The 25,542-nt window shown below is 36.7% G+C and overlaps 1 protein-coding gene across 5 annotated transcripts in view; it reads left to right on the top strand.

The window, feature by feature from the left end:
- The window catches only part of CNKSR2 (connector enhancer of kinase suppressor of Ras 2), a 282,715-nt gene that overhangs the window by 215,083 nt on the left and 42,090 nt on the right, over positions 1-25,542 (top strand). For all 5 annotated transcript variants that reach the window (XM_047716254.1, XM_047716253.1, XM_047716252.1 and 2 more), the window contains 7 exons: positions 2,473-2,521; positions 2,941-3,113; positions 5,858-5,931; positions 6,253-6,324; positions 13,230-13,297; positions 19,533-19,633; positions 22,157-22,703. In XM_047716254.1, coding sequence (XP_047572210.1) covers positions 2,473-2,521; positions 2,941-3,113; positions 5,858-5,931; positions 6,253-6,324; positions 13,230-13,297; positions 19,533-19,633; positions 22,157-22,703 — 1,084 coding nt within the window. The remainder of the gene's footprint in view (positions 1-2,472; positions 2,522-2,940; positions 3,114-5,857; positions 5,932-6,252; positions 6,325-13,229; positions 13,298-19,532; positions 19,634-22,156; positions 22,704-25,542) is intronic.

The following is a 25,542-nucleotide window of genomic DNA, read 5'->3' as shown; positions in this document are numbered from 1 at the left end:
GCCCTATTTCCTTAACTGTAGTTTTCATTGCTTTTCCTTTTACTTTCGAAAGCATGTACAATTGACCCTTGAACAACACAGGTTATTCACTTATATGTGAAACGCATGGGTCCACCTACGTGTAGATTTTGTTCAATAAATATATTCGAAAACTTTTTAGAGATTTGTGACAATTTGAAAAAAACTCACAAACCACATTGCCTAGAAATACTGAAAAATAGTAAGAAAAATGTATTATTGGAAGTATACAGTACGTAATATATATAACATACAAAACATATGTTCATCAACTGTTCACAGTATCAAGAAGACTTCCGGCCAACAATAGGCTATTAGTAGTTAAGTTTTGGGGGGGAGTCAAAAGTCATAGGGTTGGTGCTCCTAACATCCCACGTTGTTCAAGTTTCGACTGTAGTTCAATTCGTTTTCTTATTTTACAAAATGTCATGTCATATGGAAAAATTATAAAATCTCTCTTAAGATAATTTCATTGTAATATTTAGAAAGGACATCTATGGCTTTGCTTCTTTGAATGTTGGATAAATCTATATTGTGTGCCTAAGAGTTCCTGAGTTTCAACAGGATGTGCACTGATTATACTCTGCAATCACAGTATGAAAACACATCTATGGGGAAAGAAAATCATTCTTATTAAAAAGGAAGCCTGGAGAGCATAAAATATGGTTTTGTGTAGATTTTAATCTAAGGAATAGCATGCAAAAGGCATAGGAGGTACCTTATATAACTTAATTCTTTCGAGTTGTCTATTATACATGTAGCTCCCTAAAAACAAACCACCCCCATCTTTATCATTTTTTAAGAATAATGAACTGTAAGATTATTATGAGTACTTCTGGAAACACAAAAGGGAAAAAAACAATCAGTAATCTGACAGACAATTTAGGGAAAATAACTCTATGTAAATTACCTATACTTGAGCACACTAGCCTGAGTTATTATTTGAGCTCTTATTTTGAAACGGAGTGCACTTAGGAAAATCAATACAGCATAACGGGTTTTATCTTTTGTTTTCTCTACAAAATTTATTATGAATTTCTGTAGCCATGTATCCTGCAAAGTTTTGTCAACACACACACACCACGTACAGACATGTTTCTATTGCTTTGAGGGTGATTATTTCTGGATTACACTATACATCAGCAAATTATCTGATCCTTATCTTTAGGACTGGTATCCATCTGTAATACCACATTCATGAGAATACACAAAACAAGAAAATTGCTATATAAGTAGAATGTTATTTTATCAACAAAGAAACCAAATAAAAAAGTATGTCACAAAATACAAATGTATTGCATGAAACCGAGACCAGCAAATATTATGTAAGCAAAATCCAATTACCCCTTACAGGCATACCTTTGTAAAGAGGAAGATTTTGTTACCTAAAAGTCATTTTGAAGGCATATCTGTGAATTGAAATTACACATGCTATCTCTGTACCCTGTTAGCTAGCTAATCACATGAGCATAATTAACCTCATTATACCAGTGAACAAAAATGTAGCTTAGTGGACTGACTAGAACCAATGATTTATAGTCACTGAAAGCTAGACCAGTCAATACAGTTGTGGGTTTTTCTCTTAAGACATTAAGCAGATGGGTTTAGCTGAGATGGTTGTTTAGCTAGACAAGTATGACAAAGAGAGCATAGCGCAACATAATGATTTTAATGTCGCATGAAAACTGAGTGAGAAAAAAAGACACTAAAGGGTGGTAAGGTCGACAAACTGGATGCCTCAGTGAAGATTTTCTAAAAATGACTGGGTTGGAGCTGTTGGGTTACATAAAATGTCGGTAATAGAGGCGGTGATTGGAGTGTGCTTAAGATAACAAACCCGGTCATGGGCATCGGTATCTGAGGAGAGAAGTGAAGATCATTGGAGATGAGATACTGACAGCACTTACACGAAGATGACTTCCTAGTTCTAGTAACAGAAGTAAGTGTGACAAGAAAACATTCACTCGAGTGCTGGTGGCTTATGGAAGGGAATGAACTTCAAAGTAACAAGTGACAGTCCTATTTGCCTGACTCCTTCATAAGTCCTTGTGAGAACCAAATGAGCTATGGCCTGGGAAATCACAATAAACCCGTTTTGTAAAAGGAGTAAGAAGTAGTACTACACACACACACACACACACGTGTGTGTGTGTGTCTGTGTTTATATGTATAAATATATATATGTAAGAGCCCTGAGTTTTACCACTGCTTTGTGCCCTGCTTTCTCTGCCTACAAAAGAAAGACAATGATCATATCTTCTCCCGCTTCATGGGAGATTAGAAAGTTAAGTGACATGATCTATATGAATTTGTTTTGAGTTTTTCCTGTTTCATTTGAGTCTTTGGAAAAAGTTGAGAGTCATTGTTCAGCTCTGGAAAGTTCTGTACAGCATGCTGGCACTGTGGATGGCACCCTGAGTGTCAAATAACATTCTTCCCTTCCTTGGATTTCAGACATTTCAGCAGTCCTCACTGCAGCACAAATCAAAGAAGAAAAACAAAGGTAGGAAAAAGAAATGAAATCTATAGCTGTTTAGTTTGCACTGTGATAATCACCAGCATACTTCACGCAAACTCTCTTGTCTGAGCCCATGGTGGTTTGGAAGATCACAACCCCCTAGCAAGAACTTCCAAGACCAGCTTCTCTTTCAAGTCAATTATGATGAAGGGGCACCATTTACAATAAGAGGTCTCGATGGGTTTTGAGACTGGGATTACACACTCCTGATTCCTTTGCATGTCACTTAGGTGGGGGGGGGAGGTACTAAAGATTTCCATAGTTTTCTATTCTGATAAAATATAAAAATAAGAATTTTTAAGGTTATTAAGTACCCAGACTTATCTTTATGAGCTATAGACTAATCTTCTACCTTCACACCTGTATGAAATTTAAAGAGCATTTTTACCTACTATGATCTTTAGGTCCTATAGCTGGCAAGAGCAAAAGACGAATTTCTTGCAAAGATCTTGGCCGGGGTGACTGTGAAGGTTGGCTTTGGAAAAAGAAAGATGCAAAGAGTTATTTTTCACAGAAATGGAAGAAATATTGGTTTGTCCTAAAGGATGCATCCCTATACTGGTATATTAATGAGGAGGTAAGTAAGACAAAGCACACTTTGTTTTCTTATCCTTTTTCTGTCTTTAATCCAAAGAACCACCATTTGGGGACTTACATTTTAAAATCATATAACCACCTTAATTTCAATTCAGGAGAGTTCCACTAGTTATTTTTTAATCTGCCTTCTTAAAATGATTGCATTTTAGGGTTATGGAAAGAGTTGTCTCTATTATTCAAATGTGGCAACATATCTAAAATACAACACAGATAAAATTCTGTGTATCTAATTCAAAATTCCAAACTAATTCTAGTGATAACTTAACTAGAAGGATTATGCATGGAATTTGAAATAGATTTTTAAATGTCTCAGTTTTGCTCGAGGTTTTAAATTTTTTTTCTGTTTTCTTGGAGGAATGAAGTTCTTTAATAATTTAAGTAAATTAATAGCACTTGAATTTGTTTTTCTTAAAGAAAATGTGAACTAGAAGACTAGCTTTGAAAATCTGCAAGTATTCATTTCATTTGGCCCAATTGAGGGGTGGGGGAAGGGGGGTGTATATAGTATATTTAAATTGTTCTTATGATTTTCTGTTTCATTTGCAGTAAACAGATATTTATCCAGAGTAGTTATATCATAACCTACCACCTATCACAACAGATATGCAACAGTATACCTTATTTGTTGACATTTCTTTGACTCTGCATTTATTTTCATTCTTTTGCAATAGTTATCTATCAGTTCACCTTAGTAAGATTTTTTAACAATAATTTCTATTGTTAACTTGTTTTCTCAAAAAATGGACATGGTTTAGTAGAGTGTGCTAGCTAAATAAATAAATGTTAGGACATTCATCAATTTGCATTTGAAGATTAATTTTTGAAATATAATTTAACAACATAATTATGCTTATTACTATAACAAAAAATGTCTAGAGGAGTTATGTTTGTCATGGTTAAGAGAATAGATTTAACCCATCTGAGTTATGATGCATCAGTTTCCTCAACTATAAAAAGGGAGAGTAATAACAGTACCTAGCTCACTGCGCTATCATATGGATGAAATGAATCAGTTCATGTAAAGCCACTTAGAACAATGCCTGACATACACCCAGTACTCCGTAATATGCTGTTAGTAATATTTTTCAAATTGACCTCATATTTCATTTGTAAAATCTTAAAGTAACATTTTGCTATCAGTATAAATGCCAATATTATATAGAAGGATTTGGTTATTTTCTGTGCTTTTGATATTATTTGTGCCAATCAATCATACAATTACATAAAAAAACCTTCTATTTCACTAAGTGTATCTTATTTTATATATAAAAAACAATTTTTCCAATATTTTCATTTAACATCTATCAAATACTTTTTGTATGCCAAACAAAAAGTTATCAAAATATAGTCTTCATTTCTCTTTTAAGTTCACTTGTAGATTTGTCTGCTGTATGCTATATTATATTCTTTCAAAGTGTAAGTGAAAAAATATGACTCTTTTATATTGAACAGTAGCTAAGTTTCATTTAGAGTTGTTACTGTGTTAGCCTTGTGAGAAGTGAATGAATAATTCCATAGTATGCATAATAAGAATACCAGCGTGCTTTTTTAGGAGAAATGTAAAAATCCCTCATCACATCATTAGGGGAAGATACTATCTATCCCAGAATTATTTTAAATCGTTCAAAATTTAGAATTTTAAAGTTAAAGGTATCAAGAGTAATCTAGCAGACATCAAAATTGAAAAAGAGATTTGAAATTATTGCATTTACCTCAAAGTTGGAAGAAAAAACTACTCAAATATTGAAAAATTTTGAAAAAGTCATAAACTCTCTTTTTTTATAACATACATTTCAGTCACTATCAGTAATATCAGATTTTTATTAAGTTTTACATGTATACATACATACTGAAAGAATTAAGAATCTGTATTTTTTTTTCTTTGAGATAGCAGATAGGGGTGTAGTATCACTTGAACTTGATATACAAGGAGCCATGAACTGATAACACCACAGATCAGAGTTTGGGAGTAAAATTCCGAGGAGCCTGGTCATGACCATGAAAGGGAAAACAAAAATGAAATCATTTAGCCAAAGGTAGTCTTAACCTAATTGGAATAACCTATATCTAACATAAGATTTTGGATAACTCTCCTATCTCGTTTTTCCTTGCCATATTAGAGGAAGGAGGATTTTATGCATTTCATTCAATTGTCCAAGTAGAAAATGACTTTTATATATATAGCATTCATACCAAGGTAGATATTTGAAGATCAAATTAACTTATTTCATTTATAAAATCTTGAATACACAGCATATTTAATTCAGGTTTGAGAAAAGACTTTTTTAGAGGCAGAAAAGGAACTGAATTAGTAAACTTTGATGTATTTTACATCTGAACATTAAAAATTACAGAAAATTATGAATGGCGAATGTGGACTGAAGTTATTTTATCTGTTATAAAAGTATATATACATTCTGGTGAGAAAATTACTAATAAAACATGTTTCACTTTGACTGTTTAAAGAATTTTCTATTTCTAATGTAAGAAGGATTTTTCAAAATTTTTGTGTATATCTTAATTTGTAGTGGTCTAAATGTTTAAAGTATATCTTCAATTTAATAGAATATAACAAATAAGAGTGGGACTCTAATCTCAAAAATGTCAAATTTAAAAATTAAATGACCAGATTTATTAGTATAGATTTTTACAGCATAGTTACATAGTATTATCAGCTTCAACCCTTTGTGTATAATATCCTAAATAAGAGTGTTGCCTCTTTAGGATGAAAAAGCAGAAGGATTCATCAGTCTGCCTGAATTTAAAATTGATAGAGCCAGTGAATGCCGCAAGAAATAGTAAGTTGATTTTATTTGGGGAGAGGGAGAGAACGGAAGGTTTTTTTTTTTTTAATTTCTAGCTTTTAAATTATAGGTTACTTATCTAATGCTTTCAAATTGAGGTAATAAGAAAGCAGTTTGTGGGCAGAAAATTGAGTTTTTTACTGATTTCTGTCATCATGGCAGAAGCATTATATATGTGAACTCAGGTTAGATGTTGAGGTAATTTTACCCATAAAAATTATTGGTTCTATATGTAAATATAAATAAATATAAATATAAATAAAAAATTATTTCCCAATTTGAAATAAAATAAGTGTACTTTGTTTCCTTTTGCAGTGCATTCAAAGCCTGTCATCCTAAGATCAAAAGCTTTTATTTTGCTGCTGAACATCTTGATGATATGAACAGGTAAAATGTTACTTAAATTTCAAAGCACTTAGAAAGTCAGTTAGGCTTAGAATTCTAAGCTTTTCCACGTTAATGTTAGAGAATAATGTCACCATGATCGATCAATTTAAAATAAAATGGACTCAGGCATAGCTGCATCTAGCCTGAGCTAATTTCAGTGAACAGCATTTTAAAGGTCAAAATGAACCTGTTGACTGTTTATCAAGTTTACAAAAAATGTGCCTGAATCCATATATAGACCCTTAAAAAAAATCCACTGTAAAAAAAAAGGTTTTTTTCAAAAATCCATTTCAAGAATGTGTCTTCAAAGTTATTTCCAGGTGGGGAGAAAAGATAATTACCAAAAAAACCTGACATTTCCGAGTGCTGAGCATTTATAGCACAACATCCATCTCAATTATTCAGTCCTGAGCAAAATTAGTATTTCTTTTTGTCATCTTTCTTCTATCACTGGACAAGATTATACTGCCAAGTGATTAAATGGCAACATGGTTATTTGGGGCTGTTGGAGGGGAGGGAGAAATATATATGTTTTTTTACATATATATATATATCTCCGTCATCTATAACATTCTGCACCAGGTTTCCACTTTAACTTTTATGAATTTGATGATGTCTTCCTTTTCCTTCCTTTCCCATCTCTCATTTCTAGACTTCTAGAAATTGGATTTAAGATTCAGATATTTCCTTTTCACAGGTCTTCCATAGGCAGTGCACATGACATATATAACCTACCAACAACTAGGGAGAGGCAGCATAACACAGTGATTAAGAGCATAAACTTTGGAACCAGACTGTCCAAATCCTAGCTCTCGCACTTACTAGCTGTGTGACCTTGGCTATAGAACTGGACCTCTTTATGCCAGGTATTGGCCCCTTTAAAAAATAGTCATAATAACCATCTCCACCCAATGGACTATAGTGAGGAGCAAATGAACACACAAAAGGGCTTAGAACAGTGCCTTTTCAATTATAAGTGCTATTTAAGTGTTTGCTGGCAATATATACTCCTTTTGTGTACTTTGGGCTCTTAGCCCATTTACCTTTCTTTGTGTGTCTCCAAAAAATTAGTATCCGTTTTTTTTTTTTTTTAAGATTTATTTATTTATTTGAGAGAGAGAGGGAGCAAGAGAACAGGGTGGAGAGGGGCAGAGGAAGAGGAAAAAAGAAGTTTTAGGCAGACTCCACACTGAGAGGGGAGCCCCAGGTGGGGCTCTGAAATCATGACCTGGGCTGAAACCAAGAGTCAGACATTTAACTGACTGAGCCACCCAGGCGTCCCCAGTATCCAGATATTTTTAAACACAAAATTGTGCAACTTTATAAATGTGCTTGAGCACACTAAATGAACACTTAATATGCTTTTATAAATAATCTTGTGGGGTTTTTTGACACTTGGGAGTAAAGGCACAGTTTGTCCAAAGCAAGACTATGAATACAAGGAAATGACAAACCAAGTGTAGAGAACACTTGATAAAATATTTTATTATTAATAAGGGAACTGAATCTTTCTTGCACTTCCCACAATCTTCGTTTGATTTATCTTGCAATTCTTGAAATTTCACATTAGGCAGTTAGAATTTGGAGAGCCTTTTCTCCTTAATTTGTTCTCAAAATGAAAATGTTTATTCACATGCTCATGATGTGAGGGGAAGTTGTAATGCTCTATTTTGTATTTTAATAATGTTATAATTCTACTGTTGTAGTTATTCACTATCTGTTTTATCACATGTTGAGCTCAGTGCCCTTAGGATAAAGATGAAGGGTTTACATCATGACCAAACAGAATTAGTTTTAAAAATGAACATTATGCCATCTTACAAGATGGATACACTAGAACACAATCACCTCTATCTAAGAATTAGCATAACTGAAGTATTCAACAAAACATGTTAATCAGGGTCTTTTTTAGGCATTAAAAAGTGCCTTTTTGGGACACTTGGGTGGCTCAGATGGTTAACCGGCTGCCTTCAGCTCAGGTCATGATCCTAGGGCCTGGGGATCGAACCCCACGTCGGGCTCCTTGCTCGGCCTGAGAGCCAGCTTCTCCTTCTGCCTGCCACTCCCACTGCTTGTGCGTACTCTCTCTCTCTCTGATAAATCAATCAATCAATCAATCAATATATTGTTAAAAAGAGAGAAAATGCCTTTTTATAAACTATAAAACCATTCCTGGTCTCCACTCCCTGCCCTGTGTTAGCAAAAATTTCAAAAGTGTGTCATGTCACTATTCTTCCCTAATACTCCTATGGATGTATCTGGTTCAGGATCTCATAGAAGAAGCTAAACCAAACCCATGTGTTTCATTTTGTTTTTTCTAAGCAATGAGTCAAAGGAAAAAAAAAGGATCTGATCAAATATGTCATCTCCATATCATACATTTATGAGTTCTGTTTTATGTGAGCCTTGCTTGGTACATTATAACCTTCAGAACTGCATTGTCCTGAAATACTGAATCTTTTTAAAAATTTAAGTATAATGGACTTTTATTGTTTTTTTTTCCTTTTTTTATAACCATATTCCCAATGTCTACTTTGAATAGGCAAGTTTTTAGAAATTACCTGTTAATAGAGAGGAGGAATGCCAGTGCCGGAAATAAACAGAGAATCAGTGGTGGGAGAGATGTCCCCAACAATTTTTTTCTGTAGCCTGATTGTTAACATAGCAGCAAAATAATCTGGGCATTGTTCATTCTATATAGAACCTTTTAAAGGAATGTACCTAAGTCTTCAAGAGATTTTATATGTATAATATTATAATTATGCTAATTATATAATATGAGATTTATCTGGTTATTTCTTGATTTCTAAAGTACTAGTGTAAGTATTTTAAAAGTATAGTGATTTCTGACATACACATACCCAAATTTACATATAACTATATAACCATTCATACATATACCCAAATTTACATATACCTATATATATATATACATACATATACATATACCAAAATGTATGTATATATACATATATATATACACATGGAATATTAAAATCTCACCTTCTATTTTCTGAGCAGCTGTAAGTTTGATTGTGAGGTAATTTGCAAAAACACTTTTGAGGCCCCCACCCCCATCCATCTGTTTCCTCCTCAGAAATGAGCTCTGAAACATGAAAAAAAAAAATGGGACGCCTGGGTGGCTCAGTTGGTTGAGCAGCTGCCTTCGGCTCAGGTCATGATCCCAGCGTCCTGGGATCGAGTCCCACATCGGGCTCCTTGCTTGGCAGGGAGCCTGCTTCTCCCTCTGCCTCTGCCTGCCATTCTGTCCGCCTGTGCTCGCTCTCTCTCCCTCTCTCTCTGACAAATAAATTAGAAAATCTAAAAAAAAAAATTGCCAGTCTTTGTGAAATCTGTGGGAAGGAAACAAAATATCATGTTTCTCAAGTATTCTGAGACTTATTTACTGAATTCATTTGGCGTATATATTCCTTATCATGTCAGCACATATGTCCTTGCAATTGTGAGGATTCATCCATTTCTATTTGGTAATTACTATTTGTACATTTCTCCCATAATTCTTACTCAGTTTTTTCCTCTCAATACATTATTCTCAGTTATTGACAATTTAATGAGAATGTTCACTTCAGGTTCAATATCCCTATCCCCTTACCTATATTGTCTTGTTTTAAAACATTAGTGTTACAGTAAGGTGCTGAATGTAGACCTAGTATTAAAGCACTTCCCCATCACTAAATTCAATGCTTGTATCCCCAACCAGTTTTTCTTAAAATAGCCTCCCCCCATTCCTAGGACCTTTGACTTTCTAATTTTTTTGCCTAGCTGTTTTTGTAAATGGCACTTGATACTAACTTGACATATGTTTATTTGTATTCCTATTTATTGTCTGTTGCCTTCACTAAGATGTAGGCTCTGTGAAAGCAGACACTTTGTTTTGTTTCTCTCTGCATCCTTGGTGCTTGGAACAGGACCTGGCAGACATAGGTTCTCATTAAATATTTCTCGACTCTGTTAATGAATATATATCTCCTGTTATCATGGCCTTACATACCAAATTATACTGCAACATGTATATACGTAAGCCTCTTCTAGCTGAGGCCTTAAGGACAAGTTTATCCAAGACGGCACCAACAGCTGTGTAGTGTTCAGACTTTTGTGTGTGTAGACACTGGCCTGAGTAAGCCACACACTTTCTGAAGAGTTTTTATCACGAACTGAATTTTTCTTCTGAAAGGTAGTCGAATTTTTCAATTGTCTTCTGACATTTCTCAATTCTGGAACTCACTGAAGGCAAGAATTATGTCTTACTCATTTTTGTGCCCCTAAAACATAGCTCATTGTTCAGCATATATCAGGCATTTAGTAAATTTGTTGCACCGAAAAATCAAGGAAGCTTCTTTTTAGTTTTCTGATTCATCTCATAAGGAATTCATTGTTCTTTAAACTTCTGACAAAATGAAATTTTAGTGATGTCTTTTAAAATAGTCAGTATGAAGTACTGGATTAAAATCTAATAATACATGTTCCTCTAGTGCTATTATCATCATTTTCACCCAAAAAGCATCAGGCAGGTCTTTCTTAAGAGTGCTGAAAATTGCCCTGTAGTACAAATTCAACACTTTTCTCACTACAAATGACCTATAGACTAAATTTCAATTTTGACCTTTTCTTAGTGATTTGAGTCATTTTTTAAAGGTTATTCATCATGAAGTTGACTTCTTATCATTTGTAATTTTCTAGAGTGTGGGAGTATATGCTACTGAATTTATTTGACCAATCTTTATTTTATTCCCTTTCTGTTCCAGTCCCTTCTTCACGTCCCAAAAATACTTGAGGTGATAATTACATTGTAATTATCAAAGTAAAGTTGAGCTTTAGGTGACTTGTTCTTCAAATTAAAGCTCAAATATCCATGGAGGTGATTTTGTCAGTGAAAGACACAACTTTCTTCCCTTTTCAAGATATTCTAACAGTCTTCTACACAGTGAATACCACTGGGCATAAATGCTGAAATATATGACTTACTTCAAAGCACATCATCTTCCATCTGACACAGGAGATAAACTTTTAGGAGAAAAAGTTCTCAAACACCATTTTTTCTTAAAAATATATATTGATCAGATTATTCCACACTTTAATGATGTTAACTATACTATTGTTTCCAAATTAAGATAGTTTGGAAGGGGGAGTTCTTCCTTAATTTCTGATTTGAGAAAGTATATGGATCATAGCTCAGAACGGACCAGTGGGAAATTGCCAGGTTAATTTAAAGATTTTATGATTCAATAATCTGATGCAGTGTAAACAGCCAGAATAATGAACACAGGGAGAGATCTGGTGGGACAAAAGATGGCGACTTAAACAATGCAGGCTCCTACACTGGCAATAGCAGCACTACTGAGAGAGGGAAGGTTTATTTTTAAGTTACTATTTTTGTAGAAATAAATTTGCAGGATCTGAACAGAGGTTAAAATTATGTTTGTTCATTTAGAAAACCTAATACCCTTGTATTTAGAGATACATTTCCAAAGTACTCCTGACGTGTTTTCCCCTGGATCATTAAACTTAAATAACCTTCATCAAAACTAACATTTCATAATAAAACTTATTTTGACAAGCAAGGTTCATAGCTTCCTCCCTCATCAGTATATATTGTATGATATTAAGTATCTGTAAAGGAGCATTTGTTCTGAAGACACAATCAGCAGTGATATTTGGAGTGCTTCTGAATTTGGAGCAACAGAATTAATAGGGCTCTGATCATCGTAAAACCCTCTATATTATAGATATGAAAAGGTTTGCCTAAGACTTTTCTATCAAAATAGCATCTTTAGTTTGGGAACAATTTGTACTACAGCAAATTATAGCTCATTGGAGACTCCATGTGTCAAGAGTAGCAAAGAACACATCTTTTACATAGAATTATCTCATATATTCTTAAACATCTTAAAATAAATATTTTTATTACATTTTGGAATTTGGGGGCACCTGGGTGGCTCGGTGAGTTAAGCGTCCGACTCTTTTTTTTTAAGGTTTTATTTATTTATTTGACAGAGAGAAAGAGATCACAAGGAGGCAAAGAGGCAGGCGGGGGGGGTGGGGGAGCAGGCTCCCTGCTGAGCAGACAGCCCAATGTGGGGCTCGATCCCAGGACTCTGGGATCATGACCTGAGCCGAAGGCAGAGGCTTTAACTCACTGAGCCACCCAGGCGCCCCAAGTGTCCGACTCTTGATTTAGGCTCAGGTCGTGATCTCATGGTTGATAGATCAAGACCCTCGTCAGGCTCCATGCTGGACTTGGAGTCTGCTTAAGATTCTCTCTTCCCTCACCCTCTGTCCCCCACTTCCCTCTCTAAAAATGATTTTTTATTTTAATTCCTATATAGTTTTATGTAATTCCTGTATAGTTAGTAAAATAGTAAAATAAACATTATTTTAATGTTTTTATTTTAATTCCTATATAGTTAATATACTCTCTTATTAGTTTCAGGTATACAATGTACTGCTTCAGCACTTCCATACATCACCCGGTGCTCATCATGACACGTGCACTCCTTAATCCCCATCACCTATTTCACCCAGCACGCCTCACTCCCATCTACCTCCACTCTGGTAACCATAAGATTGTCCTCTAGAGTTAAGAGTCGGTTCCTTGGTTTGTTTCTCTCTTTTTTCCCCTTCATTCATTTGTTTTGTTTCTTAAATTCTACACATGAGTGAAATGATACGGCATTTGTCTTTCTCTGACTGACTCATTTCACTTAACATAATAACACTCTAGCTCCATCGACGTTGTTGCAAATGGCAAGATTTCATTCTGTTTTATGGCTGAATAATATTCCATTGTATATATACACACATCTTTATTCTTAAAATAAGTATTTTTAAGAAGTAAAATATAAGAAATTAAGTTGCAATGTTACTGATTTTAATTTTTTTTTCAGATGGCTTAACAGAATCAATATGTTGACTGCGGGATATGCAGAAAGAGAGAGGATTAAGCAAGAACAAGGTAAAGGGATATATATACTTGTTTTACAGTCGTAGGGTTTTTGTTTTGTTTTGTTTTGCTGTTATCCTATGCAGTGATTCACTACTGTCATTTGAATGAACATGGATATGTCAGGCTGTGGTTATTGTTTTCTGGACACTTTGAATCCAAACCATAGCATCTTATAGGTAAGGTTTAGTAAACTAAACAATAGGGAATAAACTGAAATTTTTTGAGCTCCTAGTGTGGAGTTTGTTGCTATCTCTCTCAGTCTATTTCCAATGGAGGAAAAAACCTTTAAAAGTCTGCAATTGGTCCTAAATATTGACCAAAGTTCAGGTACTTGCTGGTGCATTGTTTTTTTCTGTTTAGCAGTTTCATAGACATTTAAGTGGACTTTTATGCAAAGAGCTCAGATGGATGACCCCTTCTTCCATAAATTATCTCAACTGGTTATGTTCTTCAGTCATCTTCATCTGTTACTCTGTGATCTAATGGAACTTGCCTCAGTATTGACCTCAGATTTGCAAAAGACAATGTCATTATGCAGAATTAAAATTTTACTGAAAGTTGTAGTCACCATTCCGAAGTTGCTTTACATTTCCAAGAAGTATTTATTGTACGCTCTTGGAAGCATCAACAGGTTTTGGAAATCTTTTGAGACTTCCTCAAATCAAAGAAATTCTGCAGATTACATATACATATATATGTACATATGTAATCTGCAGAATTTCTTTGATATATATGTATATATATGTATATGTATCTGCAGAATTTCTTTGGTATATATATAATACATATATGTATCTGCAGAATTTCTTTGGTATATATATATATTTCTTTGATACACATACACACACACACACACACACGTGCGCATACATACACAAACACATTTCTAGTTGTGTCTCCAGTGGGCATTGCCTATTTGTTTATGTGGAGATCCTAAAAACCTTCTGTTTCCTCTCATAGTAAAACCTCAGCCAAAACTTTTCTAAACATCTAAAAGCTAAAAGTTAGAGAGCTTTAAAGAAGATAAGCGGATCCCAAAACCAGTCTGTCAGCAAATGTTTAGGGCAGGGGTTGGGAAACTTTCTGTGAAGAGCCAAGTAGTTAGTATTTTAGGCTTTGCAAGCCCATGAGATTTCTGTCTAAACTGGTCGAAGTCAGCCATTAGAGTATTAAAGCAGCTGTACACATATGAGGAATGTTCCTGGGCTCCAATAAAGCTTTATTTATGGACACTGATACCAAATTATTCTTCCTCTGGGTTCTTAACCATTTAAAAATGTAAACACCATTCTTGATCCACAGGTACGTAAAAACAGAGAGCCTCATTTGGTCTCCAGGCCTTAGTTTACCTAGCCCTGGTTTAGAGCCATTGGGTGAGGGAATGAGCACGAATAGAGCACCGAACAGTGAGGAGTTAGGGCAGGGAGAGTTCAAAGAAATAGCAAACATGGTTCCTGCCAATATGAATATATCATCTTGTTGAGGATCTCATAGATACACCCTTGAAATTGCTTAAGAGAAAATAAAGAACAACAAAAACAAAAAAACTAGCAAGTTACATAAATAAGTCCTAATGATTGCACAGCATGCAACTGACTTTAAAAATTTGCTAAGTGGATGCAAATTAAAAAAAAAAAAAAGAACCTGGGAAGGAGGCAGGATTAATGAGGAAATAACTTGTTAGAGGAAGTGATTGTGAGCCTGATGTAAAGTCAGCAGCAGAGGGGAAGAGAAGATATTTTATTCAATATGAAGCTTTTGTGTGTAATGCCTTCAATTAGCACTCTGATTAAATTAAGGTGAAATAGGCACCCATCCTGCCTGAAATTACACTGAATTCCAGTAGAAAGGCTACTCTTAATATAATACAGAAAATGAAATGTAAAAGTACAAATCAAGTTCTGTGGAAATTCAGCTGGAGAGATTGCTTCCAGGAGGGGAAAGGGAAAAGGCTTTTTGTCAACTCCATTATTTGAACTTGTTCTCACAGGATGAGAAGGAAGGAGAGTTAAGGAAGTAACAAACAGCATCCCTGAGAGGGGAAACAGCATGGATAGTTCCACAAATAACGTGGAAGCATTCTCCATCAAATCAGTGTGCACAGGCAAATCCCAGCCAGGACCAGGAAGTATGTCAGGCCAGTCATTAAGCCACATTTCTTCGTTGTTAAAAGTTTGGTTAAGGAATAAACCTTTCATACTTCAACTTAATTTATAGGCCTAAAATTGTGTTAAGAGTACTAAGAAAAAATACTAGTCTTTCTTTTCACATTTTTTAAAGTCATAAAACAGTTCTTTATAGGTGTACAGATTTGTTTCTGTTCTTCTTAAGAGGCAAAAATTAGAAGTGAGCAATGTACTGAGGAAAATGAATCTTTGAAAAAGCGTGATTTACATGAATAAGGAATCTTGGATTTTCAGGCTCAACTCTTGTGTTTTATCACTTTGAAGCTTAGCATGGTCTTGATTTTAGTGAATTTTCTTTGTACCTGGTGTTATATGGCCAAATTTCATTGTGGATTAAAGAACTGGTAAGTTATATTGCACACATAGGTTCCAATAAGTATTCAGTCCAAGGATTCATGCTGCCCTGGTCATGTGAGTATATACTTCAGTGCCTTCTGGAGTGGTAAACATTCACTGGCAGAAGCTAATAGTTAATAATTCACCCCTCTCTTGCTAGCACAATGCAACCAGAATCTCTGAAATAATTTGGATTTCCACAGAGTGTATATTCCTCAGGCACTCTGACATAGGTCAGAAACATCTGACACTTTCCTATTTTCTGCATAATTAGGTCTCATGATATATTCTATATAGAAAACAACTGGATGCCTGTGTCTACTCGACACTTCTATACAGTTCTTTGACATCTGCAGAGTACCATTCTCAGTACTGAAGTTAAACTTCATACAAAATACAGCTCTTTGAGGGTTGGGAATCTTTCACAAACATGCAAAGGAGAAACTAACTGCCAAGCACTTTTTATTTAAGTACCCCGTGCAGCTTGGAAGTGACTCTTGCATTGATTTAAATAAAAGTTTAGTGAATTGCTCTCAGTAGCTATGGAAGTATAAAGGATGTGGGCTTCTCTTTCATTATTTGTTATTGTACTTAGAGAAAACAGGGTTACACTAAATTATGCCAAGATCACAATTTGGCTAATTGTCTGCTAATTATTTTTCTATATTTTCCCACCTTCAAGTCAGACATTCATAACACATTATTTTCTCTCATACATAAGGTCTTCCTAAAGCTTTAATCACATAAAAATGAATGAAATATATTGCAATTTTGGCAGTTTTAGATGAACAAGTCATTCTTTTTTTCAAATTATCCTTTTATATCAACATGAGAAGTAAAGTGGAAATGTTCCTGTTCTACTGACAACACTGTTTATTCATGATTAGTTACTTATAAAATTGAATACCACTGCAAGAGACATTAAAAGTTCCATTTATTTTGTGCTAAATAGAAAGCTAAGAAAAATAAATTAATTTGCTCTTAGCATGCAAATCAAACTGGTTTTCAGCCTCTAAGCAAACAGTGTGCCTGTAATTTTCCACACAAATCCCAAATAAACCATGATTGAGTTTTCTGTGTAGGCTCCTCTATGGCATTCTCTGTCAAAGACACACAACTTACTGTGAGAAATGAAGTTAATTTACAAGGTGGGATTTCAGTCTTTTCTTCGGTAAGCCAAGAAAACTATAGATTGATGGTACTTTTTAGTAAACCAAGAATTACATCAAATAGTGGACTAGATTTCTTCCTAATTCAGCTGAGGGGGAAAAACAGAGAGAGAATCTCCCACATCTGTCACTTGTAGTGATAGCTATAGAGAATTGGATAAAATGGCAATCATCTCCTTCTCAACATGCTAATAAGGACCACTTGAGGTAGTAATTCCTTGAGACCCCCAAGGTATCAGTGCAAAGGTCAAGGAGAAACTCAACACAGTTGCCAGGGTTTCAAGAAATAGTGGAAAGGGTAAAAACAAAGTGATCTTGGTAAACCACTGCTTGGGGCTGGGATAGGGGGTTGCTGAGTGTCTTCACCTCCAGCAATGACTTCCCTGTGATATTTCAAGCTCCCGCAGAACTACCTAACCCAGAACCCAGAGTTTCAGAATTCACTTTTCACTGCTGCAATTGCTATAAGAAAAAAAAAAACTAATATCCAAGAAGATAAACACAAGGCATTTATCTCCTATGTGATCTGGGTCAGACTGTCCTAGAATGCTACCTACAAAATCACCCAAGAAGATCAGGGTCCTAATATTTATCGAGTGCTACCAAGGTGCAAAGTGCTTGAATATATATTACCTTATTTAGTCCCCCCACCACACACATACACACATACACACAACTCTGAAAGGCGGTTATTATTAGCCCCCTTCTACCGATGTCGAAATAGACTCGGGTTTAGTAACCATGACAAGAGCACTGAGATGATAAGTGGTATAGCCAGGAATTGAACCTACATCTACCCAACTATATAGTTCATGCTTTTCCCACCATTGTTTGTTGGGTACACCTCTGGGCAACTACATCAATTCGTATTTGATTAGTATTTGGTTAATATACTGGCTGTCACCAGCATGGTCCATTGTAAATACCAGACACAAATTTAGATTAACTAGTTTCTGCTTACCTTTTAGTCAAAGGGAATAATTAAAGTAGGAATAGCATTTTCAAAGTTTTAGTATTTTGAGGCCTGAATATAATAATCTCTCTCCTTTGTTAAAGAATTACTGTTCTTGAGAGCCAGAATAATAAAGCAGAGGGAGGAGGGGGCTTAAAGCATCATGAATAGGGGCACCTAGGTGGCTCATTTGGTAAAGTGTCTGCCTTCAGCTCAGGTCAGGATCCCAGAGTCCTGGGATCGAATCTTGTATCGGGTTCCCTACCCAGTGGAGAGCCTGCTTCTCCCTCTGCCTGCTGCTCTCCTAGCTGGTGGGCTCGCGCGCTCTCTCTCTCTGACAGAAAAAAAAAAAAACCTTTAAATTTTTTTTTTAAAAAGCATCATGAATATATGCCAAATTAAATTCTCCCACCTATGTCATACAAAAGAGTCTCCTCAAGGTCTAGGGCAAGGTGATTTCTTAGTTCAAATCCCAGCTCTACTAATTTCTATTCAGCATATATAGTAAGCACTCAATAAATGTTAGTTATACTTATTAATAAACACCACAAGGAAAATTTATATGAGTATTACAGTATAGGAATTCCTGGGTGGAGAGGGGTTCCTGTAAAAATACATGTCATGATTTTTCACCTAAATCTGGATATCATTTAGGCCTTATGATGGTTCTTTTGTGATTTCGATTTTCATAAAAATAAGGAACATATGTTTTAATAATTTTTTTTCCTCTTTTATCATCTGAGATTCATATGGGTAATGCTTATAGGTTTTTCCTTGTAACTCTTGTAAAGAATTAACCCAGAGTTAAGAGTGGTTAAGGTATTAGTGGAACAGGTTTTGATTATTGGCCTTTGTGCTGTATTTCACTTACGCAGCTGATTCATCCCTCGGAGTTTTTTCCCTTCCCTCTTGTCTGAGGTCTGCCAAAACTAGCGGCTTACATTTTCTACCCTTTTAAGTAGTTCTGGAAGTTTGGAACTTGCGGCCCACATCAGCAAATTTGCCCTTTTGCATTTGGCAAGAATCAGAATTTGCCATGTGTTTTCAAGTAGAGGTGGGAGTATGGTGTTATAGAGATTCATGTCAGCATGACTCTGGAAACAGCGGTTGTTAGATAACCAGTGAATTGAAGCCAGAAAAGAGAACTGAGAACATTATTTCTGGAGCTCTTTATATCTGTAGATCTTTACAGATCTACAGATACATTGTTTTCCTTTTTAGGGTAAAATGATACACCTTTCAGAGGCATTATGTGTTATCATTCATTAATTAAAGGTTCAGGATAATTTGGCCTGAAATCTAAAGCACCCTAAACCCGATCTGGCTTATGCAATGTCTTTTTCTTAACTCCTTAAAATTGTAGCTGTGTATAATTGCTTGCTTTAAAGGTGGGAATTAGGTGATTGTACTCTTCCTTCCTCCTTCTTCCTCAAAACCCAGCTGAAAATAAATGTCGGTGGGCCTGGAGTAGGAGGTGCTGGGGAGCAGAGTGTAGGAGTGGAATTTAAATGTACTTGTGTTAGCTGGTAGTGTATGTTCCTGAAAATATGGCTAGAAACATTTAATAGAATGTTATTGTATCTATGTGTGTGAATTTACAGATTACTGGAGTGAGAGTGACAAGGAAGAGGCAGATACTCCATCAACACCCAAACAGGACAGCCCTCCACCCCCCTACGATACATACCCGCGGCCTCCCTCTGTAAGTTGCCAGCAGACATGTATATAATTTGGCATCAGATTCTTTGATGATATCCCTTCGTTCGTTAAAAACAGTCATGTAGTGAATTGCATGTCAGACCTCCGGATTCTTAAGAGGAAGGAAAATAGGGAGTCTAAAAGCAATAAGGGGAAAAAATATTTAAGTATGCAAAGACAGTTTAATCAGGAGAAACAGTCACCACAGATTCCAGGCATCATAAATATCCGCCCAGGTTTATTAAAAAAAAAAAAAATCCTACTTGTGTCAGAGTAGCCTTCATGGAAATATCAGCAACAAAAATATTTCCTTAGAAAAAGGTATATAAATGGACCTTATGTGTTTCCACACTAATAAAGTTCATTCCTGTGTCCTTCAGAAAAAACTCATAAAAATTAATATTACATCTGTATTGAACACATGTTTTAACATACAGCTTTTTAGATAGTCATGGGGTCTAGCTTAATGTATGTATTTATATGGTACTCCAGACTCCTTAAACCTGTGTACATTATTCTGTACATAGACTGTACTTTAATCTTTTAATGGGGTAAACAACTGTCCTGGTTTTCTTGGGACTATCCCACTTTATGCACATTTCCCATCTGAAGTACTAAGAGCATCTCAGTAGTGTCCCAGTTTCGACAATATATTGCATGGTTACAGCATCATAAGAGTCAGTTCTGCCTATCTTGGGACTGAGTCTTCCACACAGGAAATGGAAGTTGAATTTAGGTGACAACAGCAGTCAACCTAATTATACCTCCATATTACTCTAGAGGATTTTAAATAAGAAAGGCACTACACAAGATGGTGACATAATTTGAGGCCACTTCTCAACCTTGGCTGTGCATAAGAATCACCTCTGGAACATTTTAGAAATGCAGATGCAGACATTAAATCAGTATATCTGGGACTACAAACAGCTCACTGGACTAGACTATGGACCTTCCGTGAACAGGGACCCTGTTGGATTGATCTACACATCCCTGTGGTGTAGCACAGCACTGGCACTTAGTTACTAAGTGCATAATAAATATTTCTGAAATAAACAAATGGGTACTTTTTTGACCAATAACTAAAAGGGAAGCCACATTTTTAATAACAACTTTGGATGACGAAGTCTATTACCTAAGAATTTTTCCTATATGTATACACACTTTATTTAATGCAGCAGTTCACTGAGTGCAACAGAATGCAAGGATGAGCGATAATGAAATCACAAACTCAGTGACAAGATATAGTTTATGTCATATTTTCCCTCTTCCCCTAAAACATCAGGGCCTGAATAATGCCTTTAAAATATTTCTAGGGGCGCCTGGGTGGCTCAGTGGGTTAAGCCTCTGCCTTCAGCTCAGGTCATGATCTCAGGGTCCTGGGATCGAGCCCCGCATCGGGCTCTCTGCTCAGCAGTGAGCCTGCTTCCCCCTCTCTCTCTGCCTGCCTCTCTGCCTACTTGTGATCTCTGTCAAATAAATAAATAAAATATTTTTAAAAAAATAAAATAAAATATTTCTAAAAGAGGAAGAAAGGGAAGCTGCAGCTTCATGACCAGCTCTTTAATCACAGCAGCATGGGGATTTCAAGAAAGAAACTATTTATGTTATTAACATGTGGGAAGATAAACTGCCCCCAGAAGATGCCACTTAACTTCTCCTTTAGCCCAAGGGGCAGTATGAACTTTCGCCTCAGCCAGGCTTGTCCTGACCACAGCTGCAGCCCCGTTTGCCGTGACCACATTTGATAAAGCTGGCTCCTTCTGCCAGAAAGGAGCCGGGCTGATCTGTTAGCTGCCAGAGCTAGAGTGAGCCTTGTCCCCAGCGGGGGCGCCTGCAAGTCCTTTACAGCATTCACTCGATGGTATGTTCCCAAACCTGAAATTCTGGGAATAAAATATCCCATTTTTCTTTTATGTTTATGTACCCTGAGGTGCCCATGCTCAAGGCAAATGCTAATCCCCGTCAGGGTATAATCTCATCCTGCCTATATTTTTAACTCTTTACAAAGTGCCACAAATTGAGCAGACCCTAAGAAAGAATTTCCTTGGCGCCCATAGGAGGAGACATTCAGCTGTGAGGAAGAGGAGGGGTTCTGTCTGATTATAGGCATCTTGTTTTCATATCCAAGAGTCTCTCTCCTTGCCCTCAGTCCCAAACTCCATAAAATCCGGAAATATGAATTTGGCAACAATTGTTCACAGTTTCAAATGCATAGAGATTTTTAAAACTTCCGATTTTTGTTGTTGAATATTTCTTATGTAAGCATTCAGATTTTCTTATGCTTCATTGTAAAATTTTGCATGTTAATATGTCAGATTTTTCATGAGAGTCTGGTAGAGCTGCATTTGAACACTCCACATCTCAGTCCCTTAAAAGATCAGCCAGGGCCCAACTTTGAGATGTCTGTGAACTTGACTAGTCATTAACTTGACTGGTAAATGTTAGCCGGTGGAAATCTAACTTGTGCCTTGCTGACAGAGGTGGTCCGTTATTTCTATGGAGACTGACCAGAGGCTCCTTTCCACAGATGAGTTGTGCCAGTCCCTACATGGAAGCAAAACACAGCCGACTCTCTTCCACAGAGACCTCTCAGTCACAGTCCTCCCATGAGGAGTTTCGCCAGGAAGTGACCGGGAGCAGTGCGGTGTCCCCCATTCGCAAGACAGCCAGTCAGCGCCGCTCCTGGCAGGATTTAATCGAGACGCCCCTGACAAGCTCAGGATTACACTATCTTCAGACTCTACCCCTGGAGGATTCTGTCTTCTCTGACTCTGCGGCCATCTCCCCGGAGCACAGGCGGCAGTCCACTCTTCCAACTCAGAAGTGCCACCTACAGGATCACTATGGGCCGTACCCCCTGGCCGAGAGCGAGAGAATGCAAGTGTTAAATGGAAATGGGGGCAAGCCTCGAAGTTTTACTCTGCCTCGAGATAGCGGGTTCAACCACTGCTGTCTGAATGCGCCGGTTAGTGCCTGTGACCCGCAGGATGACGTACAGCCCACAGAAGTGGAGGAAGAGGAGGAGGAGGAGGAGGAGGAAGGGGAGGCAGCAGGGGAAAACATAGGAGACAAAAGTAAGTATATTGGAGATGCTTAGCCTGTGTACACAGATTCCTAACCTTTTCAAACTGCTCATTTTAAGAAAATAGAATCTTGTTTCCCTTTTTTCTTAAAATAATGGTCTTGCTGCATAGGAGGTTAGGTATCCCTTGGTGTTTTACTTTCAGACCTTGAGTAATGTGGGGGACAAAAGATGGATAACGAAACCTATATCCCAGGACACTCAAAGCTAGAGCAAATGGTTTTCCCCAGTTACCCATTTGCCTTTTAAGGCCGATGATAGTCATTTCTTTTCCTTTTCATTCCTCCTCTTACCCACTTTCTTCTCCCTCGCATGCATCATCCCTTTGGTCCACAGTCATTGTCCCCTGAGTTTGGGTTAAGAAACTAAAGGCTTCATACAGGGTGTTAGCAGAACCTTGGTTGAATATGTAAGTGAATACACAGACACACACGTGCATGCACACACACACACAACTTCCTTTTCCACCATTAAAAGATTTAAAGGAAAAATTCAGAAGGGTTTTCCAAGAAGAAATTTCAAACAGCACTTCTGCCAAGTCCAAATAGTTAAAAAAAACCAGTTTCCTAAAAGCATTTATTTACTTTCTTGGTATGTATATTGATTGCAAAACTCAATTTATGTGAATCAACTCTTAAGAGAGACAAAGTCAATTAAGTAAATCCTCTGACTTGCTGGCATTAAGACTATGTTTACTAATTATCAAGTTCTTTATCCAACATCCCTTACCAAGCATCTGTTTCTAATTAATGTGCTACAACAGGCCAGAAACCCAGCTTATTTTTAAGGGAAAGGCTAAAACTCAGTTATTTTACTTAGAAAGAAAATCTAGGTTTGGCTATAAGTCCTGAATGTAAAATTACCCCCCCAAAACAATAGTGTTAAAGGGGTAGTATAAAACTGTTTTCATGTCTTTGTTCAAAACGAAGTTTGGGCCAGTTAGTGCAAATGTCCCAAGCCAATGTTGATAAAACCACAGTTGCTGGTCTGGTCCCACTAGGGCAGTAGATTTCTCTTTTTAAAGGATACAAGCAGAATATATCCATCAGCCCATTTTGTGAGAAAATGAGTTTGACTGTGGGATATAGTACTGTAAGTTCTTCATCATGACTGGAAAACAGCTGAGAGCTCACAGAGGACCAGCAGGTCAGGAGCCTCATCCCCATGTTAAGTTTGGCTTATTTAAAATGAGGCTCACTTTGGAGATGATTAACAAGAAAATATAGTAGACCTCCTTTTATGGGATGGATCTTCATTGCATTATTTAATGGGAATTCAATTATATCTTCTACCCTATATGAGTCTCTTGTAATAAAATTCATATGTTAATGCAGTTTCTCCTGAAATATATTTTAGCCATAATCTCCACGAGGAGCATTACAAAAGGTATACTATTGGTGCAGGAAATGGTAATTACCATCTGTTACCTGTCATGGCTTCCCAGCATTCACATTTATCAGAGATTATGGAAGAGTCTGGTGGAAGAAATACCTAGGAGCCACGTTAGGCCTCTGTAGGACTTCTGGCAAGGATGATAATACATTTTTACCATTACAATGTTTACCGAAATTAGTACATTGTTTTCTAAAATTTAAAGCTGAGTTAGAAACTGCGTTTCGACGGTCATCCAGGTGCTGCACGATGGCTCTAACTATGTGAGGTTTGTTCAGTATTGTACAAACAGAGCAGGGAAAATACTTTATCTCTGCTATTTTAAAATAAATTGTGTTGACATTTGCACAGCCCTCTGGACTAGAGAATTCTGTTCGGAAAACATCTCATGGCCGCAGGTAGAAGTCATTGATACTATCTTTCTCGCTTAAGCCAGTTACTCCCCAGTTCCTCCTGGCCATGAGTGAGGGAGTACTGGAGAGGAGAAGCCATATCTTCGGGCCTGAAAGACAAACCTGGGCCCACAGAGCATCCGTAGTTAGATGGCTTTCGAGTTTGCTCTTCCAGTGTCTCTTTTTGGCTGTTTGTTGACTGGATACATTTCTACCATATAGATGCACTCCTAAGTTGGTGGGTTTTTTCTTCAGTTTTCCAAATGAGTCAAGTGGGCAGTTATCCAGTATTATCCATCTCTTTCAGGGGCTCTTTTTCCGTGGAATAATTGGGATAAGGCCAAACAACTGTAGGAAGTGTGTCCATAAATCTAGTACTGCACATTTTGCTTTTTGGTTCAATGTCGTGTGGCAGCTAATGCTCTTTCAGTCAGATCTGCTTCACTAGAGGTGGCTATGCACTGTCGTTCAGGACCCCATTTCTTTCTGGACATTTCCCCCCAGATCTTGCTGCTTGATGTGTCCGTGTTCTTCAGACCATTCTCAGCAGAGCAGTGCGTTTCATGGTCGCCTAGTAGATGTTTTTTACTTAACGGAATGTATGTTTGCCTTCCTAACGATCGACTTTCTGCATTACTGTTTTTGACATTTAGGAATGTTCGATTCGATGAACATACAATTTGAGAAACATCAGTTTTACAATCAGTGTTTTCAAAAGAATTTTTAAGGCCTGGTTAAGGGGTGTCGTGTTCGTGACTGCCCCGGGTCAGCCATTAGGAGCAAGTATTCCAGGCTTCTTATCCAAATTGAGCTACTGGGTGTTCTAGAAGAAGAGCCCAAATTATAGGCATGAAAGAAGCTGTGGCCATGCCATCAGACCTGAGAGCACTCGCTCTGCCCGGAGCACTCGCTCTGCCGCCCACATCTTTGCCGGCACCTGTGCGTGTTATAGTCGAGACCCCGCAGTGGTGTGTATTTGGTTTGACCTACTAAAGTGAACTTGCAGTAATCCAGTACAGACCTGCAGGGGAAATAAGTTTTGTGTCT

This window comes from Lutra lutra, chromosome X (assembly GCF_902655055.1).
Source record: "Lutra lutra chromosome X, mLutLut1.2, whole genome shotgun sequence".
Taxonomy (NCBI): Eukaryota; Metazoa; Chordata; class Mammalia; order Carnivora; family Mustelidae; genus Lutra; species Lutra lutra.
Note: the sequence above shows the minus strand (reverse complement) of the source record. Positions and strands in the feature narration are given on the sequence as shown.